General features: G+C 36.9%; 1 protein-coding gene across 1 annotated transcript in view; it reads right to left on the bottom strand.

The window, feature by feature from the left end:
- Positions 1 to 5,898: 5,898 nt before the first annotated feature.
- LOC141445439 (uncharacterized) overlaps positions 5,899 to 20,012 on the bottom strand; it is a 49,457-nt gene continuing 35,343 nt past the window's right edge. The window contains exons 2-7 of the mRNA XM_074111284.1: positions 18,183 to 18,392; positions 16,992 to 17,161; positions 14,018 to 14,164; positions 7,376 to 7,499; positions 6,888 to 6,998; positions 5,899 to 6,052 (exon numbers count right to left, since the gene is read on the bottom strand). Of these exons, the coding sequence (XP_073967385.1) occupies positions 5,899 to 6,052; positions 6,888 to 6,998; positions 7,376 to 7,499; positions 14,018 to 14,164; positions 16,992 to 17,161; positions 18,183 to 18,392 (916 nt within the window). The remainder of the gene's footprint in view (positions 6,053 to 6,887; positions 6,999 to 7,375; positions 7,500 to 14,017; positions 14,165 to 16,991; positions 17,162 to 18,182; positions 18,393 to 20,012) is intronic.

The raw sequence follows: 20,012 nt of genomic DNA on the forward strand, positions 1-20,012 counted from the left end.
CCAATTTATTATTTTTATGGTGTTTCTTATCTTTCAAATTAAGGAGTTGAATTAAGGTTGATGTGAACTGTGTTTATAAAATATGCTAGTCTTTACTTTAATCTCAATATTCTATACTTATTCGGCTTATTCACATTTATAATTTACAATGTTAATAGTAGTGCCATCTATTGCGTTTTTTTTGTATTATAGCGTGTAGGGATTGGTAGGCCATGGCACTGGTAATTGATGACGCCACTTGGCGCATTAGCATAAGTTACGAGTAGGTATGTAACAACGAAGCGATACAAGTTAAGGTCACATCAACTCAACGTTTGACTACCCTTATGATCACTTAAATAGTTTAAGCATTTATTATCTACTAATTAGTCTAATTTTTAGGATTCCGTACCCATAGGGTGCCACCGGGACCCTATTACTGAGACTCCGCTGGCTGTCTGTCTGTCCGTCCGTCCGTCCGTCTGTCACAGGGCTCTATCTCTTAAGCCGTAAAAGTTAAGACACTTAAAATTTTCACAGATTATGTTTTACTGTGGCCGCTATAACAACAAATACTAAAAATAAAATAAAGTTACAAATTAAAGGGCGTCATACAAGAACGTGTTTTTTTGGTTGCTAGGCGTTATTGCTATATGCTATATTAGCTATGTCGTTTGAATATTTACCTTTAAGATTGCGATTTATAAAAGCTTCGATAATATAATATAGTGACTGTCTGATTGTGTGGTTTATTAGTTTTTGTGCAAAATTAATAAAGCAATTTATGAACCACAAACCTCAATGAAGCCATCTTTGATAAAGCGCTCGCCAAATCCACACCGTAGTAATCAAAATCACTATGTTTACCTATTGTTTTTTACACTAAAATAGGGGCATAAAGTACAGTCAGCAAAAAAAGCTTATATTAGAAGAATTTTAAGAAAAACTTTTACTGAACTGTTTACGGAACCCTTCATGTACGAGTCCGACTCGTACTTGACCAATTTTTACGTGACGTCAGCGATGACAAGTATGGCAAAGATTGTATACACTACACTAACTATTAGGTGTTACATCCCAAGAGAAGCCCAACTTGCACTTCTTTCACTCCTCGGGTTGCCTTATGAAAATATTCACTCCACGCCACAGCTAGCGACGATCCGAAATTATGTTACGGTGTCCATAGATTTAGATTGATTGTGAATGTTTTCTTTGTATTCGTGACTTTTAATGTATGTTTGGTAAAGGTTTTTATGCCTGTATAATTAAAAATAGTGATGATGCAAGAAAAGTCGTTTTATTTTAAATTAGTTGTAAATCTTCACTTTCCAACGATAAAGCGCCAGGAGCGCGCACAACGATGGGAAGAAAAAACATTATATTGTAAACAGACGCTTTATTTGTGAAAAAAACCTACAGAACATAGGTATAATCTTACAACAATTTCCTTATAATTCTCGAGTCTTCCGACTAGAAACATTAATTATTAGTATTTTAAAGAAGGATACAATAAAATACTATTTAAAATCTACTCATATTAAACAGTGGACAATTAATAAGTGCGACACAGCCAGCTCGTAGGATTGATTAAGCACTTGGTTTGAAAACTATTTAAATAAAAGTACATTTACATCTACGATGATCATGTTCTAATCACTCGTATTGACATTAAACTTGTTCGGTTATTATCATATTATTAATTGCAATAGTGAAAAAATTAAGAAGCAAACTAAAATATCTCAATATGTACATTAGCTGCATGCAACTTGTAGTTTTAATGTAATATCAATTTAAAAGAAGGTACTCAATTTGATTTTTGTAAAGATAGGTACTTGATAGTTTTATGGAAAAAAAAAACAAATCGGGTGAAACTATCCTGTTTTTCGTGTGTTCCACGCCCATAGAAAGTGACATTAGTGTCTTTGAGCGTGAACACGAAAAACAGGATCGGTATTTGCATGTCGGTTATCCGGGCCGGTAGATAGTGTCACCCTCCAAATCGTTGATTGACAATCAATACCTTCCCTTTGTCTTCTCAGAACTCGGCTCATTAATTAAATTACTACATTAATCATAAATCAAAACTGTTAAAACACTGTATTAAAACCAGATAGCATTATCTATTAACCGTTCGCATTATTGTTTTTAACAAATAAATTAGTTTGATTCATGTCAAATGAAATTAGGCAACCGTAATTTCAAAGAAACTAAGAGAACTCATAAATAAAATAGATAATGATGTCTGACTATCACGATAACTAAAACAAATTTAATCCGATTCTGTTTTTGTCAGAATTGCCCATATTAAAACAAATAAATAATAAGAGTATTTGGTAAATTGTCTCCATGACATAATAAAATAAATACAAAATAATGGAAATGCATTTTTGTAAATGCAACGAGTACGATTATAATAATTGTACGACGAATCTGTTAAAATTCACAAAAATAAAACATGTTAGGTATAATGTGCTGTCTATCAACGCGTTTTCATCAAGGACTTCATAAAATATAATAAATAGCATTCCAAACAAAAACTGAGAGGTGTAAATTTTAAATGGCAGATGATCTGGACAGTTGATTTTGCTTTTTATTCACAAAGAAAAAGCCGTTCACATTACTAGCAATTTTACTCAACCGGACATTCTCACTTAAGTAAGTATGTATGTACTTATTTGCATTTTTAAAAGCTGAATTCAAAATTAAAATTTATTCTTTATCTTATAAGTGGAAGACAAGATTTTTCCTTAACAATAAATCCGATCAGAAATAATATACTCGTAACGACATCTCGTAAAATGCCAGAAACACGCCATACTCGACTAACAATTGAGTAAGTGGTGTATTTCTAGTCAGGTTCTACGTCTCACAAAGCCCTACTTAAAAATTATAACATAAAATTCCACTACAGGGAGTTTTCAGCTACCCACTACCTTTCAGATCCACGCATCAGATTTCCAATGTCATCATAATGAAAGAACCAGCCAACTAGGTAGTTTTGCAATTTTTCACAATCTGCATACTTCTGTGTGTTCTAAATTAAATGCCTAAAGCATATTATTTATAACACATTATTTGAATCGGATATAAGATTGAACATATCCAAATAAATAATTAAACAAATCCTGTAAACGAAACGTCTCGTTTCTTAATTGATTGAAAGTTCTTTGTATTGTATATGAAATATAATATAAATTCCGCCAGACAAGATAACTTATCTATATCTACCCTAAAATGGCAATGTTAATGTACAATAGGCCTTGGCGAGATTAGGATTGAAGTCAGTAGCCTCTGTAGCCTTACCAGATAGATGAATTCAAGGCCAAGTGCGGATCTTCAAGATATGCTCACATGAAACATCAACAAAAATACGATTCACGCGATAGATACACAAAAAAATAACCTTTAAATTAGTATCCTGCCTACTTAAATAATAAGAAAATTATTGTGAATTTTAGTTTATAAAGCATGAACACAAAATGAAAAATGCATATATCCATTAATGTAAGTAAGTAATCTCATTTTAAGTATATTTATGATATAAGAAGCGGAATAACAGAAGTATCTTTGTCTTTGTCCAACTTGAACATGAGATTCAAAGTAATTCGCCTACTAAGAATACTCGGATAACTAACCGTCCGCAAATTAAAAGTTATTTCAAAGATAAAAACTGTACGTCAGAGAAGGCAATAGTTGCAAAAAAATAGTCAAGCTTTATGAATTTTCACTAGGATTTTTTTAATCCCACACACATTGTTGACAAGATGTATATCAATAAAAACGCTTCTTCTTTTGTAACGCATTCCGTCTATTCTATTACATTGTTTAAATTTATTACTGGTAATAATGTTACAAGTAAATGTTATAATTATCTAATGACCAAGTTTTAACTTATTCCGTTCAATAGATGGAGCAAAATGGACTATGACATATGGACAAGTGGTCCAATGAGCATTCCATTTTTCGTTTTGATGTATGGAACTCTCAAAACTGTTGTACAAAAATTATGTAATCCAATCCCACTATTCCTATTAACAGACTCCTAGTACTGACTATAATTGGTAAGAATTCGTGTGCAACAACGACCGATTAGTAGTACTACTGGGAATACACCCCGACTAGTTTCCTAGCCAAGATGGTAAAAACAGAACTCTTGTAGTATCGTCCAGTTCGTTTGTTTGTTTGTCTGTCTCTGTCCGTATGACGCAGGTATTTATCATTCAAGCGAGGCAATGGACTACTTTAGTGATATAGATTCATTTACTAGCAATATGCTTAGAACTTATTAAAAATTAGAAACTGTCATACTTTAAACAGTGGCGTAGCGTGGGTAAGTATCGGCCGCCCGGTGCGGATGAAAATTTTGCCGCCCCCTTATTTAGGTATTTCAATAAAAAAACAAAAACAGTAATCGTCATTTCGTCATTGTGTATTGTATAGGTGAGAAATAATAGTCACTTATTGATGTGTAACAATATTATCGAGATATTATTCAGTAATATTTACTATGAAATTTTGCCACCCCCCCAAAAGTGCCGCCAGGGGCGGGCCGCCCCCTCCCCAACCACGCTACCACACTGACTTTAAAGTAATAAGTTGTTGCAGTTTATTAATCCCTGAGTGCAATCAAATATTCATTATGCTCTTTACTATACTACATGGCCAATACTATGACTTTATTTTAGTAACAATTTATACTACATTAAGTATCATTGGCATCGAGATCGAACATATAATATAACTTAAATTCTTAAAACTACGCGAAACGTAACCGAAATTATGGCCTAGCCAGGCTAAATAAGCCTTTGCTCGCATATCCTGCAATAGATCTAGGAACAAACATAATATATACATACTACCCTGTGACAGAGATTTGAGAGTGTTGGATACAATATGGTATGCTTTCGTCTCAATAACAATATTGGTACGTGATCAAAGAACCATCTTTCCCATAAGGGCACACGGGGGGTCGAAAATATTTACTATATTCGTTAATGACGAAAGGCCCCGCCATACCCTAAGACAGCTCTGGTGATAAAGTAATAATATTTCTTCATACCAGAATAATGGGGCAAACATCTTACAATATAACAGAAAGCCACCGCCATGTAAAATAGTATTTTACGTAGCAACATACCACACTATCTCCTAGTTCCACTCTTGTGATAAATCTCGAGTTCGGGACTCATTTACACCACCGACGAACATTCTAAACTCACAGTTTTGCATCGACACAATAAAATCTAAAAGTAATAATTAACATATTGGTCCTAGGACAAGGCACATTGGCGTAATATCTAACTTGCGCATTTAAATGCGCAGTGAATCTCAGTAAATTGAGCAAACAGAGTTTTGAGCGCAGCATCAAGTCAAGTCTATAGCACCATCACATGTCCGTGGAAAGGCCAGGGTCTACCTTGTCTTTCACAAGAGTGAGCCAGCTCAGAGCTTAATGTCGTTGACGTTGATGTGGATGTTGAACGTGGGCCCCCCGCTGGATCGTGACATTGCTTCGTCGTCGTCATCGTCGCGGTTGTTTCGGTTATTGTTTGTGTCCTGTAGAAAAAAAAACATTTGAATTCTAAATACGGGAATTCATGTGATTCAGAACGTTCAAAACGTCCAGTGGCGTCTATTATCGTATACCTGCCTAAACGTCAACTTATTTTGTATTTAGTGATTCATGGTCATAAATTCAATTGTAGGCTTTGGCGTATTGATGAGTAGCTTTCGCGATTTTCTTTTCAAACGGCAACGCTGCACACACAATTCACACACCGTTATTCTTCTTACTTCCGAGCCAACTTTGGTTGGAAATTCCTTAGTTTTCCCGTGGAACTGCCACGGTTTTTCCATGAACTAAGGAATTGGCCATTTATTAAGTATCCGTTGGTACCTACCTGTCTCAGTCTCGGTAGCTTAGCGGGCGGTGCGACGTCGGTCCGCGGCGGGCGCACGAGCGTGGTGCTGCGCGCGGCGGCCACCAGGGCGCCCAGCGCCGGCGCCGCGCGCTGCCGCCGCCGACTCGCTCGACTCGCCGCTCGCGCTCATGCTGCCGCTCGCCGACTCAGACCTGAAACACAAATGAACCATTCGTGGATAAATAACATTGAACTATGGCAGAAATAGGGAAACTTATCACGACACAAATCTCAAATCTACCAATAGACCTAATTCGAAATCTAACCTAGAATTAGGCGCATGAAAAATTATAGGTAAGTACCGTATTTGTACAATGCCAGATTCTGTCGAGTTGTTCCGAACTATTTCCCATACTCGTAAGTACAATTCTTTTTTGTCCGTCAAGGCGATGGAGCTCAGTACAGGGAGTCCATATTTGGTTGCGTCTGCTCTTCGCGCAGGTCAACTCATAAGCTACGAGAACACTTTACTAATGTCCACTTTTTATTGGACAGAGGAGAGTACGAATATGAAAAACAGCTAACAAAAATTTAAATGAATTTGGAGTTATACGAAAGTGTCCCAAACTTTATTGTAAGCATACAAAGTTAACATGAGGGTCAGACCTTCTTCTTATCCCTCTAATCCACTAATATTATAACGAGGGTATTCTGGCAAAAGAGAATAAGTGCAAAATTAAAAAAAATACATACTTAGGCATACTCAATTTTTTTTGCTTTATTTATCTAGCAAAACCGTATAAGTAAATAAATATTGTGCCTTATTATCGGTTCTGCCAGAATACCCACAAAAATGCAAAAGTTTGTAAGTCTGTTTGTTTGTTAGTCACGCTTAAAACGCTGAACCGATTTAGATGAAATTCGGTATATAGATAGTTTGAGACCCGGGGAAGGACATAGGATAGTTGTTATCCTGAAAATTGCATAGTTCCCGCGAGATAGCGATAAACGAATACGTAGACAAACTAGTAGGATTATGAAACTCACAAGTCGTTGGTCGGGTTGTTGTTGGCGACGTCAGTGGGCGCCCACGGGCTCTCAGCGGTAGTCTCGTCATGCAGATACTCCGGCTCTTCTTCATGCTCTGCCGCGTGATAGCTACGGTATTCAAAAATTAAATTAAAACAAATGCAAAGTAAATTTTCTGTTTAGCGGGTGAAAATATGTATGTAAGACACCTGTATAAAGTAATATATGATATTGGCTCTATATTATGAACTCGTCACGCCTGAATATTTAGCATAGTCGTGCAATACTAGTATTAAAAGTCTGTGCCCATACTAAACTCACCGTACCGTTCCGTTTAGACAAGCTGTTCATCTTCTATAACTACTAAATTTTGGCTTTCACTCGGTACTGTAGCCCTGTAGGTCTTTAAAATATACTATTGTGTTTTGCTAGAGTATGGCGCAACTGTTTGCCATCAGGCTATTTATTCATCACTTAGTTTAGGAAGTGTAATGCGTATAACTAACTTGTTGGGCAAATGCGGTCCGCGCACGTACGCCGGGTTGTTGTACACGTTAGCAGCCTGGCTGCCGGCCGCCTCGCGCGTCGGCGCTGTCGCGTACGGCGGCTTTATGAACGGGGCTGCTGCTTCTGCCAACAAAACACAACTATATAAAATATCGAGCATGCCACAGTGTTGCATAGTCCCCGTTTGGGAAAAAGGAGACAAAGTTTCTGAAGACAAAACTGTCTCAAACACAGACATTCATTGCCCCGGAACGCATATTTCCATAATTAATTTCAGATATTGCAAAATATTCACAAAATTATTCTAATTATAAATAAACCGCGTAGCTCACCCAAAAACTATGAGAATTGACATTTCGGAGACCTCACGCTACACTAGCGCCTCTAGCGGCGAATTCATTCGCGATAGCCCAATTATCTGATACGACTCTATTTGTAAGGACGGAAGGACGTGTCAGATATTTTTGCACGCTCCGCTGTGGCAGATATTTATGCTGGTGTGGTGACTGTACAAGTAGTTCTATATACTTTTAACGTAGCAAAAAGTATGATATTTAGCTTGATCACTAAGTGAAATGAATCACCGTTTTGCATGTATTAATTACTTAATGAACAACGACACATTAGGCTTAAGTATAGTTGCAGCATGTTAAAGTTGCCCGCGGAGCCATGGATAATCATAATGAATCAGTTAATTTTACCGCTAATAAACATTACCATAATTTAAGAAACCATTATCCTTCCTTAAATTATACCACAAATAGTACTATACCATAATAAATGAGTATTAAACTATTAACAGAACACGCGCTTGCATTTCCAATCAAGATATCAACTTAATTGTGTGTGCAATTAGAGAATATGTACTAATAAACAAAGCAAGATAACCTTGCCAAAACAGCGTCACTTATTGACTCTCGGAGAGCAATGACTAATACGAAGTTACGTAACGCATACCGCCGTTGATCTTAGCATTTGAGCTACATTATTAACACAGACTAAAATTTAGTTTAGTACACCTGATGCTCTAAGGTTCCGACTTCTTTTTTTTTTGCGATGAGGGTTCATATTAAAAAAAAAGGTTCTCGGAGTCCATTCTTGAATTTTAAGGAGACAAATTGGACTTTTAAGTTTGGTGTTTACTTATATATAGGTGTATATATACAGGGTGGTACTCTATTACATAATTATATGACTAACTTTGTTAACCGACTGCCCGAAGGAGGGTTATGTTTTTTTAGCCAGTATCCATTTTTGGCTTTGTGCCTGTCCCAACTTTTTAGTATTGTTGTTTCAAAAAATGTAGTACGAGTTCACTGTAGCTACGTAGTCTAAACTAGCTTAATCGTTGACAACGTTGACACATGAAAACGTCGTTAAGCTTGTTTTGCCCAAATCGTCACAACTTCAAAAACATAAAGCACATACTTTATGACTCAATATCATTAGGTGGCGCGCAACGAAAAGCCAATTTCTCATACCAAATTAAAAGCTGACCGCTGTTCTGCGAAACGATTACTACAGTCCGAAAGAAACCATCTCTAGTATTATAATGTAGGTACTTATAGCTACTATGTTCCTGACCTTGCTTGAAACTTAGTGCGCCCTTTGAACAAAGTTACTTACTTACTCATTATTTCAATGAAATTAAACGTATTAATTAGATCTGAGTTTGCAAGGCTGTGGTGAGTCTTTTATGCATTTTGTGTTCGTCAACCGCAGTTTAAGGACAATTGGAAACTAAACGTAGGTATTATAAGATATGAATAATCAGAATAAATATAACTGATCACTTTAATACTAGGAATTGCCAGCAAACAGGAACACGTCGATATCTCTTTTTTCAGTTTTACAATTTTGAGAGGACTCATTTTGAGTTGGTTCAGTTGTAAACGTAGATGTACATACCATCAATCAAACTACCTATTTAATTCTTTAACTACCTGGAACTGTTACAGAAAATGTTATACTCAATAATATCACATTGCCCGACATAGATTATAATTTTAACTGTGAAAACGTTTTACGGTAGGTCAGGAATCAAATACTTCAACAGCATCTTGCGAAACACTTTTTCTTAGAAACGAAAAGCCTAAACTATGACTATCTGGTATAGGTGCTTTTTATTTTATCACAAGTAATTTTCTCAAAAGTTTACAAAAAACTTACGACTTCGGGGACCTATGAGTTTACATAATACAAATATGAACATTTATACTTACTTATGTAAATTGTTGGTCACAACTGCGTAATTAAGTAATAATAACGAGAATATGACGCTTTGCGAGATATGCGGGGTCGTGACGTCACCACGCCCACGAATGCATCTAGCGTAGCGATGTCCTGACTGCGAGTCCGCATATTAAATTATCAGGACCTTATTAATTGTTACATCATAATAATAGTAGGGAAAAGACAAAAACCCAAAAAGTAAGTATGTTATTACTGCGCCCATAATGCATGATGTAGATATAAAAGCATAAACGTTTATGACTAATAAAGCACAAGTGTTGTCAAGAATTCGTTTTCGCTGCGTAGAAGAATTTATTTCTTTGTCTGTTGTTGTTGTCTTATGTGCTGTTGACGACCGGATGGCCAAGTGGTTAGAGAACCTGACTAGGAAGCCCCGGATTGAGGTCCCGGGTTCGATTCCCGGCTGGGGCAGATATTTGTATGAATAATACGTATGTTTGTTCTCAGTATGTATTTATCTATATAAGTATGTTTATCCGTTGCCTAGTATCTATAGTACAAGCTTTGCTTAGTTTGGGATTAGGTCAATTGGTGTCAAGTGTTCCATGATATTAATTTATTGAATCAGGCGTTACTTTGCGGAGGTCTATATCAATGAACTAAAAGAATTTCCTTGCTCACCCGCGACCTTACGATAGCTAAGCTTATGCAAAATATGCGTGTTCATGCAGTTCCTCCACCTCCGCACTGTAAGAACACACACAAATCACACAAACCCATCTATCACCACCACCACACTACACTGACGCGTTTCGAACTCAAACAGAGCTCATCTTCAGAGTGACACAACCGTACACCAATGTTTAGTTATCGTAAGGTCGCGGGTGAGCAAGGAAATTCTTTTAGTTCATTCCATGATATTTATAATTATTATTATTATTGTTCAACGTGAACCTTGCAGCTCTCCTAGATAATAATTTAAATGTTCAAGTTTGCTTACCTGTCATAAAGTATACCCTTCTTGACATACCCGTTAGTTCTAAAAAAAAACTATGTACTTGCATTCACATTTTACAATTTGAGCTTGAATAGTAACACATTTTCGTAATAACTTCATCATCATCCCAGCCTGTATACGTCCCACTGCTGGGCACAGGCCTCCTCTCAGAACAAGAGGGCTTGGGCCATAGTTCCCACGCGGGCCCAGTGCGGATTGTGAACTTCGCACGCACCATTGAATCGCTTCGCAGGTTTGTGCAGGTTTCCTCACGATGTTTTCCTTCACCGCAAAGCTCGTGGTAAATTTCAAATGTAATTCCGCACATGAATTTGGAAAAACTCAGAGGTGCGAGCCGGGGTTCGAACCCACGACCCTGCTTGAGAGGCGATAGGTCAAACCACTAGGCCACCACGGCTTCATAATAACTTACAAATAAATATTAATATAAATGACGACATCATTAATAATAATGGTAGGTTTTAGTTTAGTTTGCATCCCTATGTTTTTATAATCTTCATTCACATCTATGAATTCCTGAAATCTTGTGTCCTCGAGCTGAATCATTTAAGTATGCGCAATAAAGTCATTGTTTTTCGTTGACGAAGGCCACACTTATCGTCGATCAGTTAAATCTAGACAAAGCTGCTTGCACCTTCGACGAGGCGACACGTGATTGGTCAAGTATGACAAGGAGGGCTCTTGGCAATTAAGTAACTACTTAGGTACGTAGCTTATATATGGGACTCCCGGACCCGGCTGACGTTGTCCTGGCCGGAAAAGCAGTGCTGCTTAAGTACATTAAGGGGCTGTTTCACCATCCATTGATTAGTGTTAACTGGCGGTTAGGTGTGATGCCGTATCTATTTGTTTTGTTCGAATAGACGGTGACGGCATCACATTTAACCGTCGGTCAACGCTAATCAATGGATGGTGAAACAGCCCCTAAATATGATAACATACCAACAGCAGCGGCAGTGCCACACCTACCGGGTCCAATTATGTTTTCAAACCATTCAGGAACCTATTGAAACGCAAAATGTCATCAAAATCGGTCCAGCCGTTAGGAGGTGTTAAGTGACAAACACACGTACAGAAGAATTATATATTATATTACGATATGTTAAGGTCAACGGAAAGTACGGTTTGTATTGACCCTACACATTTTGATTTATTTGAGTTTGAGTTGAGTGTCGAAATATACGATTTTTGCGGCATAAACGGCCGTATCTTTTTTAAGTTAACATAGAAATCTGATTGTTTCAAAGCTTCAAGGGATATAGTTCTGTATATGGTTTTAATTTCAACTCGATACATCCACCCGTTCCCGAGATAAAGGGTCTTGACAGACCGACGAACGGAAACCATGAACATTTTTTATGGGAATATGTTTTTTCTTTTAATTTATTTTTTCGTAAATTTTCCGATGTTTTTAATACTTATTATCCTATTCCTGACGAAGACAAACACAAAAACACAAAAATCATAAAAATTTGTCCAGCCATTCTTGAGTTATAAATGTAACTAACGTTACACGAGTTTGTTTTATATCTATTCAGGGTGCTCACGAGGAATCCAAATAACTTTGCCAGCGTGTTCCTGAAAAATTATGTGTATGAAAACATTTAAAAAAATAGTCGTATTTGGACCTAGAGTCATATAATATTTTTTACTCCTTACGAACTCAGGAACACGCTGGCAAAATTATTTGGATTCCTCGTGAGTACCGTGTATATACTAAATACTAATATTATAAAGAGGAAAGATTTGATTGTTTAGTTTGTTTGCATTGAATAGGCTCCGAAAATACTGGACCAGACTGGACTGTCCAAAGAAGGGTTATTTTAAATATAGTACCCGAGCGGAGCCGGGGCGGAGCGCTAGTATATAGATAAAATTGTGTTATGTATGTCGCATAAGCTTAGTCTGTCTTTAATATGCCATAAATGGTACTTTGTCATTTAAGTCAGTTAAAAAGCTCTACCACAGTGTCAGAATATCGAGCGCCCGCTACATAAAGTTGAGTGAAGATATTCCCCGTCCGAATAATGACGTTACACTACTATCTCATTTGTGTAGGCCGTTATTGGAAACATGAACACTTTACAATACCGACCGCAATCGGTTAATGTGGCGTGATTTTAGTCTCGTATAGGATATTACACAATAATTATAGAAGTTACAGGTTACATTTTATTATAGCGACAAAGGCTGAATTTAGTTTGAAACAATAAATGCGACTTCCAATTAGGACTAGATAGTCGTACCCACACATTTCTGATACATTCGGACCCGTACTGAGGTATAAAAATAAATTCAGCTTGTTTTTAAAATTTCCTATGTAGTTATTAATAATGTCATACATATTTATTGACTTGTGGCCAGAATGGTCACTCTTCCTCATAAAATTGCATGAATGAATCTTAGACGTGAATCACGTCACATGTTTTTAATTCCGAAGCGCCGAGCGATGTTGCTTGGGTTTGGTGACTAGGTACCTGTTGTTTGAACATTTAACTATTAAGATGAGAAATCAACCGCTCCAACTTGTTAAGGGTTTTGTAGTAATAAACAACGAGCCAACACAATCATTAGTATTGTTACGCTTTAATTCTTGGTTTAAAGAAGTTTACATTAAAGACATCCGTATTTTTATATTAGAAAAAAATATTTTTTATTTTTTTGTCATGTAACTACTATCAAATATGCAAACTCTACTTTCCCAGGTCAACTCTACCTTGGTCAACTATCACAATAGGTACAATCGTTAGCTACAATTCATCTTACGGAATATTTATTAAAACAAATACTCTAGCTAGATAGAATTGACTTTGGAAGGTAGTGTTGCCAATTCTGACGGTATACTCGTAAACCCATTACCCATAAAAGTAAGATTACAAGGTATTTTAGACTGGACTGGACTGGACACGCTACCCGTAAAATATGATTGAAGTGATGTGATTCATGGTAGAGTCGAGCGCAAGAGGTCACGTGATTTTCGCCAATGTGATACCGATGCACAAACACCTAAATAAATCTAAATCTATTAAATCTGTCACTAAGATTAGGGCAACTCCCGAAGTGCCCAATAGAAACTGAAGAGAAAATACGACAGTAGAACTTCTTCTACTGAAGAATGAGGCAAGAAACTCACTTTTCAACTTTTCAACGGAGGTTTTTCCGACCTGGTAGGTAGTAGAATTTATTGACATTGTAAGCGCTTCTTGTCTAAATTAAATAAAGATATTTTGACTTAGACTTGGAAGGACCGAAAAGGCATCGACCACAGTGGTAGGCCAACTTTAATGACCACGACCACTCTGGTCAGTGTCCGACTAAGAAGAGAGAAATAACGACTGACCTCAATGGATTGCACTGATATGCATGTAGCAGTAAGTATAAAGCTAGCTCCACACTGTAGAGTAGTGTGAAACTAGGGTCAAATACTGACCTTCATCGAGTGCGGGCGACGGGGCGGGTGGCGAGACGGACGGCACGGGGCTGTACAGCGTGTTGTAGGGCGGCGGAGGCTCGGGCGCGCTCGGGGCGCTGGCGCTGCCGCTGTTGCCGCATGGGGACTGCACCGACGTCCGCGTCACTGCCAACCAAACATTCAATCAGTATACGTTTCTATTACAGATATAGGGTTGTTATACGTTACTAACTGTAACCTGAATTCCACACACAATAAATGATTATGATTATGTCTAACAGGCTTTCACAGTTATCACGTACAGGTATCCCCTTTTCTTAAAGTCAGTCAGAAAAGGACGCAGCGACAAAGAGAATCGTACTGAAAGTACCAGCCGTCTTGAATTAACTTAAGTACCTATAGAATAAGTATTCCATTCATACTGCTTTGTATCACAATAAGGGGCTGTTTCACCATCCATTGATTAGCGTTAACCGACGGTTAAATGTGATGCCGTCTCCGTCTATTCGAACAAAACAAATAGAGATGGTATCACACCTAACCGCCAGTTAACACTAATCAATGGATGGTGAAACAGCCCCTACTGTTACGTTACGCATAAACGCATTGAAGTGTAACAGATAAAATCCCAAAGCAAATTTCCCTGCTTAATCAGTTTTTTTGGAATGTCAAATGAAATGAGATTTATCTTAAAACACTATTCCACGCAGTACGGATTAAACTAGTGAGTAATAGTAGATTGTTGCACCAACCAGTGAGTTATTTATTACTGCACCGAGTGCCGATTTGAAGCCCAAGCGTCAGCGTGCGAGGTGCATAATCTGCTTTTCTTTCAACTATTACAGAAATAGTAGACGAAAAAAAACTCATGCTAAACAATTAATAGGAAAGAAATGTCACTCGATGATTCAATTTTTATAAGTTTACATTCGCACTCTCAAAAAATGTCCACCGAAAATTCGCAAGGTTCCCGCCAATTTGTTTTTTTTTAATTTCTTACTTTTTTGGCAGAGTTAGTTTATACAAGCAGAGCAATAATACTTGTGTTACCTCTTTGGTCGTGCATTTTTATCCATCATGTTTTTTTAAATATCGGCTACTTACTATTTTTGGTAGGATTGGTAAACAATTTTTTTTGGAATCTTTTGCTTTTTTTTGTGCTGGTCTTATTTTTTATTTTTTTTTTTGACTGGATGGCAAACGAGCAAATGGGTCTTCTGATGGGTCTGTTTTCTGTGCATCTATATTTCAGTTTGTATTTTCAATTTAATGACATGTAACTTATTAACAAATATAAAATACTTACCTACGTAATTTTTTATTTAATTTCACTTCGAACATTTATTTAAGTATATGCTTCTAATCTTGCAAGTTCATTTTGATCCTCTTCTACTCGTAGTTGTCGATTGACTAGAAATTTGGTAATTACATAATGTAAGTTGGATGACAGTGCCAGTGCATAGTCAATATAAAGTACAGTCAGCAAAGCTTGTATCGTATTTATTATATTCTCCGAAATTAAACTAAGAACGGACAAGATGAAGTGATCTACTTTAATTTCATAGTAGATTGTTCAACGAGGGACTAAAACAAGGCATAATGACACGAGATGTTTTGCCACCCGAGCAGAGCGAGGGTGGTTATAGTTCGAGTGTCATTATGATTATTTTAGTCTCTACTTTTCACTTTGAATGCGAGGAAAAGTTGTCATTTAGAGGTTATTTCCACGCCCTTAAATTGTCTAAGTATACATAATCAATGAAAATGGCGATAATCCTCTATTTTTATCTATTAAACGCTGTGATTGGCTGTTCAGGGGTTCCCAGAGTAAATTAAAAAAAATACTTTAATCCCTAGAGATTAATATAAATAGGAGCTTAGTTTCGATATGCAGAGACTAATAGTATATTTTTATCGTTTATGATTTACGCTCTACAACAATTTCAAAGTTTTCGCGGTAAGTATTTTTTCCTACCAGACACAGATAACAAAATCGCATCGGTGAAATGGTCCATACACAAACTGGAATAAATAGAATGGTGCCACCTTCTCCTTCTATGCGGTAAAAGCATAAAACTAAGACCATGTAGACTATACTCCATTTAATTTAAGATTTGAATTAACTGTCAATTTGTAACACATGTTTCTCGGTATTTCGAACACAAATGGACTAAAAATACCTACAGGTACATTTATTAGCGGTATTCACTATGTTTTTATTACAGAAGTTAACACAATTTTAAATAGTTTCGTTGTTTCATTTAAAAACGTCTGCAAATTTTACCGTTAACTTTCAAATGTTAAAATAAATGGAGTATAAGAATGTAACATTTTCGTAATGAAAATGGTCCACACACAATCTTATTTTATGCAAAAAACGAAGCCAGTACTGGCTGTTTGAGTCCAGTGAGATCTAAGTCACTCGAAGTAAATAAAAAAAAATACTTTTACTCCCTAGGGACTAAAAAAGTACTTACTTTACTCCCACCTTGTAAGGCTATATTGACCTACTTTTAGAGCATGAGAAGTGAAAAGGTTCTTTATTGGAGTAAATTCAAACGATTATCTTGGCATAGCGAATTTTTCTTATTAATTACTCGCAACACTCTTCATAACAAGCATAGAATTCGTATTATACCAGTTAAACAATTCTGTCTTTGTGATACAAGATCGCTACAGCTCAGATATCGTCAGCCGACAAAACACTGATTCTTTTAACCCAGCGCAAGCTGGTTCTATTTTCCTTGATAAATAAATATTTAATACCAGAATAATTACAACCTATTCTATACCACTTGGAAGAGGCCACTAGAAGGCGTCACGTTGCCACTGGTGGCAAAGCCGAGCCACTAGACGTAACCACCAGCTGGATGCGGTCACCATGGTCCAGTCGCGACCACCATTGGCTAGACCAGACATTTCCAGATACAGCCGGCGACTGTGGTCAGGTGAGCGCGGGTGACTCAAAGCATTAACAGTAAACAATACTCACAAGCTAGTATTCTGAAGGTTTGCGTGTTGCGGAGCGCATACACGACGATGGCGATGGCGGCGATCAAGAGCAGCGTCACGCAGACGGTGATGACCACCCACACCCAACCCGGCGACATCTCCCCCGCCGAACACTTCTCAAGTAGGTTTCCATCCCCGCTCTCCACCAACCTACGATACAAATACATAACGATGATTAGTATTTAGTATTTATTTATTTGGCAAAAAACATAAAATACATAAGGCCTTATTCTAATAAGTCTTACAATATTATCACCCTGGTAGGGTATAGCCACATTTATAATAATGTTATCTATTTCTATTAAACAACAAAAGGTAAGATATCCTACGTACTTGCATTAAAGCTTAAAAACTACGGTTACATTATACTATAAATTAAATTAAACTGTTATAAACTATTATGGCACAATAATGTGTTTACAAAAATGCTTATATATATATATAATTTAAGTTTAATGATATTTTCATTCATCCATAAATTCCTTAATAGAATAATAACATTTTTCTAATAGATCTTTTTTTAATACGACTAATCTGAAATAGACTTAAACGCAAATTAAGAAACACGAAATAAAGTGCCATTAAGTACTTATAGTAACAGAGTGCAAACACAATACAATAAAATTGTTCTGTATTGAACCCTACACATTAGTACAATAACCACCAAACATGTCACTAAACATGTTTGTCATTGTATCACTGTAGTTTAAATCCTGTATTGATTTAAAAATTTGAAGTTTACTTTTTAGTTATCTATGTTTCGCCATAAGTCAAATCATAATAATATATATATAGTGAAGCCATAATAATTGATACTAGGTATATTTAAACTGTCTTATCAGTTGACCCAAATTATCTGGACGTGGTAGATACGTAGATACTTAACTGACCTAGTAGGTAAGCATGAACATACGTGTACCAACCTACTAAAGACAGTTCACCTACAATGTGTTAGCTCGTTTAGTCACTTCTTTGCTTTTTGGTTTCTGATACCAAGGTCTCTTCCCCCATTAATTAAAATTAATAGATTTAAGCGTTTGTGGAGGCCCATATCAATGAATCACAACATTTTTACTATTCCCCTTCACTACAAAATACGACTAGTCTTTTGTAGAGGAGAACCAAGGCAAAAATATTATCCTGGTTTTAAGATTATAAATAGCATTCTTACCCTTCATAGCATGAGCCGCAGACGGTAACTGTGGTGATGCAGGAGATGGGTGTAGAAGGAGGATTGCGGCTAAAGTCTTCGCAGAGCAGGCACTGCGCGCAGTGGAGTGACTCTTTGTCGCAATAGCCCTCGCCGCACTGGTAGTCTTCCTGGCAAGCCAGCGGCTGGCTCACCCCCGCAGCCAAGCCTACCGCGAGCACTAGTAGTGCCCTGAAATAACATTACTAAGTTAGTTGCCATTATTACTAATTTATCTCAGTTTTATTCTAGTCTGAAAGATTTGTGTCCACGCGAGGGGGAAAAACTCGTCACAAAATTTTTGCGTGCGCCATAACGAGCACGAACAGAGCTTCAAGTGGTTATTTAACAAAACCATAATAACTGTTGCTCCGTAGGCTTACTGTCAGAAATAGACAGTAAATTATTGTTTGTTTATAAATATCATAATTTGATGACTTCTAAATAAACTTGATAATTTCTACGTTGCAATCATAAGGACCAATAAATAATAGTATAAGTATAAGTAAAATACAATGGTTCTAAGTGGCATAAATATTGGTTAAAGTACAGCTGCAAATTAGGCTTCTATGTTTTTTTTATCATGATTACGTAGGTACTATAGCAGCAAACTTTTCTTTTTTAGGGTTCCGTAGTCGTATCTAAATTCACCACCTGCTAAATATTGTTCCTTGCGTACTTCTCCATCCATTACATTGTAAAGGGTGCCTGGAAGAGATCGCTCTGAAGCGATAAGGCCGCCTATTGCTTACCTCAAAAAGTCTTTGTGTATATACCTGTTTTCTGTACATACTGCTTGCTGTGTTAGTGTTCAATTAAGAGTTATTGTATTGTAGTCAACTAGGCACCCTTAAACCCTTATAGTTTCGCCATGTCTGTCCGTCTGTCCGTCCGTCCGTCTCCGTCCGTCTGTCTGTCTGTCTGTCTGTCTGTCTCTGTCTGTCTGTCTGTTAGTACTAGTCTGTCTGTCTGTAGTACTAGATAATGTAATTTGACATGAATATAAGTACATATCCGTCACGCCGACAGTGGTAAAATATTTTGTTTTTTTTGGGTACCTTACATTGCTTGAGAATTATTAATAGTTTAAAAGTAAATAGCACCCTAGGGTATAAAATATATCTAAGCTTGGAAGATTCTGTTACACAATACGAAATCCTTAGAAAATGATACTTGATTTTTCGTAATGGCTATGGAACGGAACCCTATCTTGGGCGTGTCCGACACGCTCTTGGCCGGTTTTTTTTTCTTTTCTTCATAGCACAGGTAGGTAGGTACCTACTAATTACCTATCTCCTAAACTCAGTAAGAACTTAACAAACATCTTCTACATTCAAAAGTTAATGAACCAATCCCTACTATATATAATTTTTAGTCTGTTACGCTTTCACGTCGAAAGTCGAAACCACTGAACCGATTTTGGTGAAATTGGTATATACGTAGTTTGAACCCCAAGGATCAACATAGGATACCTTTTATTCCGGTAGAGGTCGCCACCGCGCGATAACCTAGATCCGCGTAGACGAAGTCGCGGGCATAAGCTAGTTTTATTATAATTATTTATAATGGACATCGTAAAAGCAGCCAAAACTGTAAACGCTGTAGGTAATTAACACAAACAATGTTCAAAACTTGCATTGCCACCTAACAATAAGAAGGACCATACCAACAAAACATGAGTCATCCTTCTTCACTAGAAAGATCCGTAACAACATCGAACTGATCATAAACTTTCTACCTGTTCGAATAAAGTTCAATATGATCTGAGTGCTCATTCACAAATGCCATAAAACTTTTGTTTTTTTTTTATCA

Source organism: Choristoneura fumiferana, chromosome 2 (assembly GCF_025370935.1).
Source record: "Choristoneura fumiferana chromosome 2, NRCan_CFum_1, whole genome shotgun sequence".
NCBI lineage: Eukaryota > Metazoa > Arthropoda > Insecta > Lepidoptera > Tortricidae > Choristoneura > Choristoneura fumiferana.